The following is a 12,130-nucleotide window of genomic DNA, read 5'->3' on the forward strand; positions in this document are numbered from 1 at the left end:
TGTTACAAACATTTTAAGTTCTACTAACTTAACAAAATGAGTTAATTTACTTAAAGATGCCCTCGAATGAAAAATTTTATTTATCTTGGCATAGTCAAATAACAAGAGTTCAGTACATGGAAAATACATACATTGAGTTTCAAACTCCATTGTTTCCTCCTTATATAAATCTCATTTGTTTAAAAGACCTCCGAAGAACAGGCGAATCTCAACATATCACTGACTGTTACGTAACAGTCGGGATCATTAATATTAAGATCCCAATATTTGCATATGCCAGCCCATGTTCCCAACATTATGAAAGGCATTAGACAAGGGCAGCCAGTTTTAACGTCTGGATCTGCACAGCTGAATCATCAGACTAGGTAAGCAAGCAAGAACAATAGCGAAAAATGGCAGATGGAGCAATAATAACTGACATGATCCATGATATCATGATATTTTTAGTGATATTTGTAAATTGTCTTTCTAAATGTTTCGTTAGCATGTTGCTAATGTACTGTTAAATGTGGTTAAAGTTACCATCGTTTCTTACTGTATTCACGAAGACAAGAGCCGTCACTATTTTCATTTTTAAACACTTGCAGTCTGTATAATTCATAAACAACATTCTTTATAAATCTCTCCAACAGTGTAGCATTAGCCGTTAGCCACGGAGCACAAAACTTCGGTAAAGTTGGTTTTATATTCGCACATTCGGACATCAGTATTCAATAGCCTTGTTAATCACACTACATTGGACATTCAGTGGACATGCACAAGTAAATATGCCATTAAAACAATACTTGCCTCTTTTGATCGACTGTGAAAAATGTTGTAAGTTGACAGTCGTTGGTTGTTGTCAATATCATGTCGCTGCTTAAAATTCGCAAACGTTAATTTATTGCACATTTAGTCCGAATGTGCGAATATAAAACCAACTTTACTGAAGTAGCCTCAAATTCATTCAGAATCAATGTAAACAATATAACAGTATACAATACTCACATAATCCGACGCATACATGCCGCATGCATGACGAACACTTTGTAAAGATCCATTTTGAGGGTTATATTAGCCGTGTAAACTTTGTTTATGCACTGTTCAAGGCAAGCGCGAGCTCCGTGGGCGTGGAGCAGGAGAATTAAAGGGCCAGTAGCCCTGAATCGGCTCATTTTTAATGATGCCCCAAAATAGGCAGTTAAAAAAATGAATTAAAAAAAATCTATGGGGTATTTTGAGCTGAAACTTCACAGACACATTCAGGGGACACCTTAGACTTATATTACATCTTTTTAAAAAAAGTTCTAGGGCACCTTTAAGTGTTTTGAGCATTCTGAACTTATTGAGTTTTACAGTGCTCCTGTTCTGTCATCATTTAGGAACCAATGTTAGGTTTTGCTTAGTCTTATGTAACTTTATTACTTTGAGTTTGATGAACTTAAACCATTTATGGCAATTGGTTTCATTAAACCATTTAAGTAATGATATAGTTGTTACCTGAATTCAAACTGAATAAGTGGAATAAACTTAAAATCAGTCTAATAATTGATTAAACTAACAGTAAAATATAAGTGAATTTAACTCAATGTACTGTATATGGCTTTACAGTACTCATACTTATTGGTTTTAAAACTTTAATGGTTATGACAATCGTTTTCCTCAAATGATTTGAGTTACCGTAACTTATCAGGTTTTACACATCGAGACCTTCACATTTTATCATTAAGATCAAAAAACTGTTTTAAAAAAGAACTGTACTCTGAAATGTTGTTAATAAGGTCACATATCAGATCTACAGAGTATACCAACCTGGACAACACTAACATTTGGATAAAAATGGACCCTTTTCACAGACTGTTTTTTTTTTATTAAGTCACAGTTATTAACATTGTAAATCTTGTTAATAACTTTCATTTTCATTTTTATACTTAGTGTTATATTGGGCATTACAATTTTGAAAACTGGTTAAAGCTGCTGCATGAGTGTTTCTGATGGAGTGACAGCGAATTTGAAATCTTTCTCTCTTCTGACCACCGTAATCAATCTCTTAGTATTTTTCCTTTTTTTAGACAGTCTTTTGCTTTTGGAGCTAATGGGAATGCTAAAAAATATATATTTGCTGTAGTTTCTGTTCAACACAACAATGATGACTTCTGCTTCTGAGAAACCCGGAAATGTGAAAAGGGTCTATTGCATCACATCTTTCGGTCTTGATTAAATAAGACAAACTAATGCAGAGCAAAATATGGAATTGTATAAAAACAATTGACTGTATAAAAACTTACCACATATGTTGGAGCAATGCATAAGCACAACTTGCAACTTGCATTCATATTTAAATATTTTCACTCTGAGTCTGATGAGACTATTAAGAATATTCTGAATGTTCTTTTTTATTTTAAAATAAGATTATAGCATATTTTACTAATGAATCACACACCAAACACAATGTTGAAAACACACACAACTGAAAAAGATCTAATAGAAGATATTTGCCACAGTGCGTCAGGCCTACACTGAATGAAGAAACAAAAGAACTGCTTTAGGCCTGTCTCCTGATATTTTCCAACTCAGCGAAATCCTATTGTGCGAGTGAAAAAAGTTAAGTTAAAAGCTTAGCGTGGTATGTGAAAGCAACTGTCCAACAGTTGGCTAATACCAGTGAATACTTTTCACTGTATCCTCCCTGAACCCACAACCAAAGACTCTACAAGTTCTACAGAGCTCAAGTCACTTCTAACTTTCACAGTTATTGATCTAAAGGAAATATTAGACAGTAATTAACTTACTTTGAGCAATCATTATTAACTTTTGTGTATACCATCCGTTCTCTCCTTCACCTGCTATATATCAAACATTTCACAAATACATCAATAATTTTGTTTGAATTGATTTATATGATCCACAAAGTTGAAATTACAGCACAGTGTGACTTGACAGAAGTTACAAATGTGTTCAAGAGGTGTTCTGTAGATCTTTTTTAAAAGCATAAAGATAGAATGTTATGCTCTGAATACCCATAAAATGCCATTCCTTAAATACAATATAGATGAAAACCAGTAATGACTTCATAGTGCTATTCAGCTGACTGCTCGAATAAGTGAGCACAAGTTAACCCTTAAATATATAGTTATGCTTGCAGATTGTTTTGAATTGTAAAAAAGAAAGTACTGCATATTTAATTCATATTAAGATGCTAAGTGAGTGTTCCTGTTCTCCATCTGCTCTATATAAGTCACATAATGAGCTTGGCTACAGCTTTGACATAAAATGTTCCACCAAACAGAAACTTCAACCAAACCATTTGCAAAAAGTGGTTTGATGTTTTTGTCAAAGAGCTCTTGCATCCCAAAAATACCCTGCCATCAAGATCGAGGCTGTAATTTGTCTTACCGGGTGTGTCTTTGTCTTACTTGGTGAGGTGAAAAGGGAAAACATTTTACATTTGTCACCTAAATCTGGCAAAATTAACAAATTGGCTCAAAGATAGTAGCAAAGAGTTCATTAACACAGTAATACCTGACCAATTTTGTGATATTTCATACAGGATTTATTTGGAAAAATATTACGGTGATTTTTTTTCATGGGCAACAGTCATAAAAACAATTCCTGTAATTCTGACAGCGTGTTTAAATACATTTACATCAGAAAAGTCACATCGACCCGAAGTGCCTTATTTACAATAGACAAATTTTCAAAATGAAAAAGATTTTAAATTACATCAAACTTCACACACACAAGAAACCACAAACACATCGATCACAAATAACATTTAAATAAAAGAAATACAAGCTTTCAAAAGCCAAAACAGTAACAAACATATCTGATGGCAGTGTTTTTCCTCTACTGATCTATGAAATGATCAGAGAACTTCCAGATACACACTGCAGTCAGTGCATATGCATACACAGTATTCGATTCAAATGTGTGTTAAATACATTAAAAATACAACCCATCATAGTGCAATGAGGTAAAACCGTCCCTACAGGAAGTGCAGCGAGTCCACTTGGCACGTTCCTGGGAAACAAACTTTGAGAGTCCGAGCCAGTATGGCCCAACGTCCTTTCCTGCAGTCACTGTGTTTACTTCAGTTGAGAACCAGCTCATTCTGAATATCACCTTCAACATAAGTTTCACAGCAGCAGTCACATGAAGGAAACCTTCCCTCTGGTTTGAGCAGCATTACTGGAGTAAAACCTCCTGTAGAACAAGACGAGCTACAGCTCTGTTGTGGCGTTACACCTGGAACAAGAAGAAATGGCATAAGATGAGCGTTCAAAAATCCAGATTTGCAGACTAACGTCTCATGACTGCAAACAAAAGAAAGGTTCTGGACTTACCTCGGTTGCAATAATACATTCATCCTTCTCTTCTGATAAAACAAAGACTGACTGGTACTTTGTGTCTTTGCACAATGATTCTGTACGTTTCCTCTCTGAAGAATCACTGAAAATGAAAAGAATCAACTTTAGTACTGCATAACAACACCCTGTCTGTAGTAACCAAAATCCAAACGCAACAACATTTACCTTTTTAAATGATTTCTGTGTTTCTCCTCTGAGTCGGAATCGAAAGCCTCGCACTTTGTCGCTTCGATCTTCTCAGAGTCCTCTTTCCCCAAGTCCTCCTGCTTTAGCTCATGAACAAGATTGTAATCCACTAGAGAATAACGAGATTTGAATCCGTTTTTTTCTCCGCCTGTGGCGTCGCTCTGAAAGTCCACTTTCTTGTTGATGTTCTTCACTTGCGTGGTTCCGATGACACTTACGGACAAGTCCTTGTCTCGGCTGCAGTTGTTGGTCAGGTTGTTCATGGTCTCGATTTCGCTATGGCTATCGACTTGCTGGCTCCTCTGCTGCAGCTTAAGACGGATGTAGACGACCAAGACAGCGCCACCGATCAGGACTAAAAGCACTAAAATAATCCCAGCGCAAACCGCCGTCCAAGGAAAGGCACCATCGTCCTCGGCGTAAGAGTAAATTTTGTCGGCTTCCTCAACAACGGCTTGTCCCTGTGAGTTCTCTGGGAGCAAGAACTGACAGTTACGTCCTCCGTAACCTGGGATGCAAGCGCACACATAGCGTCCGTCCCTCTCGTGACAAGTGGCACCGTTGTGGCAAGGGTTGTGGACGCACTTGTTGACCACAGAGGTGCAGTTCTTGCCAGTGTATCCAGGTGGGCAGGTGCAGGTGTAGTCGTTGAGTCCGTCTTGGCATGTGCCGCCATTCTGACAGGGATAGGCGGCACACTCATCGATGTTGTCTTCACAGTGCGTTCCGGTGAAACCCTCAGGACACTGACAAAGATAGGAGTCCACAAGATCTAGACATTGGGCACCTGCAGAAGAAGTAAAATAGAAGACATGAGACAACTGTTTCTAACACCCCCTCATCTGCATTTCAGGGATTAGAATGGGAGCATTCAATGTACCATTCGAGCAAGGGTTGGAGCTGCAGTGATCAATCTTCTTTTCACAGTTGAAACCAGCGTAGCCCGTCGGGCACTGACAGAAGTATCCTCCATCAGGGTTGTCAGCGCAGCGTCCACCATTGAAGCAGGGTCCGTCGGCGCAAGTCATGGCGCTCAACTCGCAGTTTCTTCCATAGAAACCAGGAGGACATGTGCAGCTGTAGGTGTTTTCAAGATCCTGTGAAATCCGAGGAATGATTGAGAAGATGTTAGGACACTGAACAGAACTCAAGTCCTACAACACATAAACAGAGAATAATTCATAAACTCACAGTGCAACTTCCTCCATTTCTGCACGGGCTGCCAGAGCATTCGTTGACCTCAATCTCACAGCTGTCTCCTGTGAAGCCAGGTCTGCATGAGCAGGTGTAGCTTCCCTGGCCAGTGTTGGTGCAAGTGGCCCCATTCTGGCACGGTTTGTGATGTGTGCAGTAATTAAGATCTGCGACACAAAATAAAACATGTAGGTTAGTCTCCTCTGCTGCATCCAAAGTCAATGGACAACTCTAAACCAACAACTTGATCAACTACTCAGTTTACGATGTCAAAAGGCTCACCTTGGTTACAGAAGAGGCCTCCCCAACCCTCTTGGCAGTTGCATTGCCATGGCTGTTGGCAGGTGCCATGCAAGCAGCCCGGATAGCGGATGCAGTCGTCACAGTACTTTCCACTAAATCCCACTCTGCATCTAAAAACACCACAGCGGACCAGTTAGTATGTTGTTAACTTCCACAGCAATGAAGCTTGAGTGTTAAAAATCTCCATCGCACTTACTTGCATTCACCAGGTTTGTCGCAGTATCCATGGTCTTCATCGCATCCCGGAAGACAGATTGCTATAAAGAGAAATATTTATTTATTATTACCAGTTCCTTTCTGACAGACACCATTATTATTCTGGCACAGTTTTACCAAGCCGCTCACCCGTACTTTGTGGGTAACAAAAAAAATGTTCTCCTCACTACCATTGGAAGGACACTCTGGTTAACACAGTTGCACTCATACAAAAGCTTCCTAAACAAAAGCCCCTTTTTTCTCTAACTGTGGGTCAGAAGTCCCCTTTTTCACTCTGTTCATCCAACCCCCTCCCCATAATGTCCCAGAGTCGGCGCAGATAAGGGTGGACAGCTGGTGTACATGGTGCCAGTGCAGGACAGCTGCTCTATTGTCTACCTTCACTCTGCAGCTGCCCCCTTCCAACAATACCTCACTGCTCTGAGCCAATCAGCGCCGAGCGCTCTGCCAAGTAACCAATCAGGCGTTACATTTAATCTATGGCACGCGTGCCATTATTTGGCCAACGTCCCTCATTTGAATCACACAAACGCCTGTTGCTACCATAGCGACGGAGTTTGTTGTTGTTGTTTTTCTCGCGAAATACCGAAACACGCGCACTAAACACTAAACGCAGGTGATAAATAATGGTCTATAGCTACTCACGTTCTGTGCAGTACTGTCCTTTCCATCCGGAGTTGCAGATGATTTCTCCGCGCTCTCCGCAGGTAAAGTGGCCGAAAGTGTCGTCGCGGGGGCGGCAGAAGACAGAGCAGCCCTCGCCGTAGTAATGCTCGTCACAAACGAATCTGTACGAGTACTTCAGCTCTGTCCTCCCACCAACCTGTAGATCTTTGGACCATTCCTCGCCCACGGTTAGATGCCTCTGGGTGGTCATACGACTGATGAGACGTTCTGGGTTTTCTGTGGACGTTTACATTTTAGCGTTACCTCATTGCAGCACAAGGATGTATCAAAGCGTAATTTCTATTAAATGCATTTCGCGTTACCTGTCGACAGATCATCATTGGAATCGGTGTGCAACGCTTCGATAATCAGCGAAAAGGTTCCCTGAAACAGAAAAGGACGTGTTAATATTGTCAGAATTAGACTAGAATCGCATTCCTCCACACTTCCCTGCTGATTTACATATAACGGAAGATGTGAATGGCTTGAGGTGTGATCGCACTGGGGATTCAAGCTTCATTTTTCCGATTTCACACTTACTTACTGCAGTAAATGAAAGGTTTCGGAATTTCACACTGAGCTGACAATTATATTTTAACCCAGGGGATGTGATTTTTCCCACCCCACCTACACCGCTAAAGCGTCTAAAAACCCACATCCTGAGTCATTACAGTGGCTTTTTATATGTTATAAACCACATCAAAACGGACAAATTTATGCACATATAAAGTAGCCTAAAGGGCTAATGTAAAAAACGAAAACCTACTCACCGGCCATGTGAATCCAAAGGAGAACTGAATGGGGTTGGTGAATGAGCTGTCAGGAAAACTCTCGGGAACTTGGAAGGAGTTTGATCCCAGCACTGGGGTAACGGCGCCACCGTAGGTGCACGGAGGATCTGGAGATACATTGGCTTGGTAATGTTTCAGGCAAATCCTAAAAAAGGTTTTGCATTCACACTGCTGAGCCTCTGGCGCGGATCCTTTGCAGCAGTTTGCGTTGCCTGTCAGCCCTTTCTTGTTAAGAAACTCTTGCAACTTTAACTCGAAAACCCCTGAACAAAACCCCTGAAAAGAAATGGAAATAGAATCAATTGCCATCACAACGTGAGATCATATCTCACACACTACAGTGAATCAGACGTTGATTTTAATTACCTGGCTTATCACGACACACAGCAAAGCCGCTATCATAAGTCGTCCCATGGTGGAGATGATCTGAACTTTGTTGTTAAGCTTCCACGGGCCAGGCGATTGTATGAGACCGTGTCTCAATAAATCATTGAGACTCGAAGTTCTCCACTCAGTGGGAGGCAGCTCTGGTTGATGCTCTGTTGCGTTCACTTTATCTGCTCATGCAAGCCCATTAAAGTCCCCTTTGACAAAATCAAGCAATTAAATCCCAAATACGAATATAAAGATGCGCAATAATGGGGACGAACAGGAAATTCCCTCAGAAGACGAATACTCCAAGTTGGCAAAAGTTTGCAGTCCACTTGCGGTTAGTTTAGGAAGAAAAATGCAGAAAAACCCAATAACAGGGTTATCTACGCGTGTTTGGCTTATTTTCCGTTCGTACAGTTGGCGTGGAGATGATCCAAACTACTGATCCAAACTTTCCTCCCGTACTCTTGTTTCCATGTGAGAGACTGACTGGATTGTGCGTGTATAATGTCGCAGTCCTCCTGCAGCCGGTTATATACAGGCAGCGACTGCTAGGGTAATGAGATGCAAATGAGCTACTCCCCAATCTGGCTCTGGTTGTCACAAAGGGACACTTTTCAATCCACACCATCCCCAACCCCCCAAGAAAAGAAAAAAATCGGCAAATGGTCACTGAGCTGTAAAATGTGCAACTCTTTGCCACTGGGAGAGGGAGTGGGAGAGAGAGAGAGAGAGAGAGAGATAAAATCTAATTTACATACAGGAAAATAAGAAACCTTGAGAATCCTGTACATCCCACTCTGACCTAAAACCACAAATTACATCACACATTGCAGGAATGTCGCATTCCTGATAACGGGACAAAATACAGATGAGCCGTTCAATGCAATACTGAAAACTCTGGATGTTTTGCCTTTTATTAGTCATTAAAACGTATAGCTTATGGGTTTTGGGGTGCTAACTTTTTCACTTTTTAGACGAATTTAATAAGTTAAAAACATATTTGAGCTAGTAAAAGGTTGTTATTGTAAAATGTTCTGAAATAACACACAATCATTCTTTACGTTTACATATTTTACCACAGTTTTAACTATATTTTACCATATATTGGTTATCATTTTCTGATTTTCTCCCTAAATTAAAGCAATTAAGGTTATGTCTACTTTCAGTCAACCAATTTTACCATAGCAATTTACTTCCGTTCAGAAAAAGTCCAAGTAGGCGACTTAGCTCGTCTCATAATCAGGTAAAACATGTATGAACCTTCTTTACCTTTTGAAACAACACTTCATTTCAGTGGTTTGAGTTTTGGTGACTCTATAAGTTCAGAGTTTGGATTGTAAACGCCGAGCTGGTGTGTGTCGTTCGCGTGGCTGTCATTAAGGCACTTTGTTATTGTGTGAGGGGAGAATAAGTTTCTCTCTCTCTCTCTCTCTGTGCTCTCAGCTGTATGGTAATTCACACAGCACCTGCTCCCCTCACAATGTCGCGGGGAGAAAGAGCTCCCCTCTCTACACGTCATCCCTGACAAAAGTACCTAGCAGCTTCTGTTGTTTTGGCGTTTTATCAATTATTTTGCGTTTAATTTGACGAGGAAGTTTCCTCTTAATCGTTCGTGTTGTTAAACGAATCGCGCTCGCGCTCTTTTCCCTCTGTCTCGTGAGCGTTTGTTTGTGTGTGTGAGGGTGGTCTTCATTAGTGCGTTAATTAAAAGCGCTTTCCGGAGGAATGCAACAATATGTGCATCGGTGACGCGTTGTGGGGAATCAGTTTTGCCATTTGATGCATGACGAAAAGAATGCGTTTTATCGAATGCGTTTGCGGACGCGATGGGATGCGTTATCGCGCGACAGGTGTCATAGCAACACACTCACACTTACGCTAGCCGTAAATAAGAGCGGAACCATGTCACGCAGCTATCATCGCACTATTATTTGGCCTGACGTTGCACACATTTCCCGATTAGCCCAGCAAAGCGTCACTGAAAACCCTCAGATTTATGCCCACTTCGCTTATTCTTTTCAAGCATAATTTATGCCACGCGATTCTGTCCTGGTTAAATCAAGCAGAAAGCTCCTTTCTCGCATCCCTCCTCTTTTCTGAAGGTGGACTATGAGGAGACTGTTTAACTTAAGTGTTTCTATAGGGGGCTGTTGTACTTTAACTCCTGCCCACCAGTAGCTGCGACAAACAAAGCCGGGACTCGAGCTCTGACTCTTCATCTTTCTTTGCGCTTTAATTTTCATTGATTCTGAATACAAGGGGAGCCCTCGGGGACTCTCTCTGAAGACGCGGACAGCCCCCCAAGCCAACCATCTGCTCCTAACCAAATGGCGTTTTTTCACATCACAACTGCATGTCTCTACTGCCTCTCTGGACAGTGCGCGCACGCGGGCTTGCATGCTGAAGAAGCGGCGCATGAATGCCGCTGCTGGGCCATATGGTTAGGGAAGCTGCAGTAAGTGGCCGTGGGAACACAGGCAGTAACGGCTTGTCTGCAGATCCGTCAAATTAAGTAGAGCGCAAATGTTTCTCTTTTTCTGAATGAGACTGCGTATTGCTATATCCGCCGAGTGTCGTGGAATCACGCATGTGAATACGTTTTAACCTTATTTTGTGTTCAGGAAAAGGACAATACAATATAGCAATAGTAGATTCCCCTATCGTGACGCAGCAAGGACTCGCACTGATTAAAATAACAAAGGATGTGTCGCGTGGCTCGGGTGGCGCACTCATTATGACCAAAAGCAACAACAAGCAAGAAGAAACAATAAAACGCACAGTGAATCAACTGCATCCGGTATAGGAAGTTACTTTTTTTTTTTTTTTTTTTTTTTTTTTTTGGAAATTACTTTAATCAAGTTCTATTTTGAGAGAGAGAGAGAGAGAGAGAGAGAGAGGTGAATTCTTCAACAGGCTTGAGGACTGTCGCGTGCCGTCGTCCTATAGGGAACATCTGCCCCTTTCCCTGGGGTGGTTTTGTTTATGTGAGAAAATTTGGTTCAAAGAGGAAGAAAAATCAATAATTCACCCGAAACAGAAAAAGCTTGTCCTGCTCATGTAGGCTACGTTGAATTCCTGCGTCTGCCAAATGTGACAACACATCTGTTATTCCTATTGTGCAGGTATAATAAATAGCTGAAGCTTGGAGAAGAAAAAAAAAAAAAAAAAAAAAAAAACAAATATATATATATATATATATATATATATATATATATATATATATATATATATACATCGTTTTATTTTATGAATCTTAATATTTACTTCATTCTAGTTACATTTTTCTCTCTATCAGTTTGTGAAACTCCTAAAAATATGGATTGACTTATATTATAATGCTAAATTTACACTACAAAGGTGGCACAGAAGTGTTTATGAAGTGGCATTTAGGTGTCTTTACACAGACTGTTTAATGCCGCTGAGAGGTGGCATAAATGCATTTACACAACAATTTTAACTGCATATTGTTATACTAGTGGCTGAGGTGGGTCAGAGCAGGTATAATATGGCTTTTATGCTGCATTGCATCTTTACACAGAATTGTGAGCAGGCACAGAGCAGCCTTAACTTGTCTGTGTAAAGATGCCTTTATTAGATATAGCCCTAATTTAGTGCTAAGTTTTAAATGTTGTTGTTGTTGTTGTTTTTTTTTCATCATTATTCTTAATTTTGAATAGTGTCCATTCATTTATGGCTTGCATATTTTTGTATTTAAAATATGTGTTTTGCAAAACATAAAAAACTTATTACATATGGGGAGAGATGCAGTACCATTTTTCATACAATAATAAGCATTTAGGGTAACATGGGGGAAGATGTCCCCCTTAAGAACAGTGTGGATTTAAACTGTAACATATTTATATATAATTTTATCATGGGCTGGATAATGATGATCAGCCAATGTGTTATTATAGGAAATAAATAGAAACATTTTCTATATAGCACAACATGTCAAATATTTTAAGAGGTCAGGAAATTATTCTACAACTTATGTACAGCATATTGATATTTACATATTTAAATTAAAGATGTGTCATATAGAAACACCATGAA

General features: G+C 40.1%; 1 protein-coding gene across 1 annotated transcript; it reads right to left on the minus strand.

Annotated features, from left to right (window-relative positions):
* Positions 1-2,909: 2,909 nt before the first annotated feature.
* dld (deltaD) lies at positions 2,910-10,902 on the minus strand. The gene is made up of 11 exons (XM_048205512.1): positions 8,069-10,902; positions 7,682-7,978; positions 7,235-7,295; positions 6,891-7,148; positions 6,226-6,286; positions 6,009-6,139; positions 5,724-5,893; positions 5,413-5,629; positions 4,512-5,319; positions 4,323-4,428; positions 2,910-4,224 (listed from the first exon to the last, which is right to left on the minus strand). The coding sequence occupies exons 1-11, from the start codon at positions 8,114-8,116 to the stop codon at positions 4,219-4,221; spliced, it is 2,163 nt and encodes a 720-aa protein (XP_048061469.1). The 5' UTR covers positions 8,117-10,902; the 3' UTR covers positions 2,910-4,218.
* Positions 10,903-12,130: the final 1,228 nt, after the last annotated feature.

The sequence above is a fragment of the Megalobrama amblycephala genome, linkage group LG10, assembly GCF_018812025.1.
Source record: "Megalobrama amblycephala isolate DHTTF-2021 linkage group LG10, ASM1881202v1, whole genome shotgun sequence".
NCBI classification, from domain to species: domain Eukaryota; kingdom Metazoa; phylum Chordata; class Actinopteri; order Cypriniformes; family Xenocyprididae; genus Megalobrama; species Megalobrama amblycephala.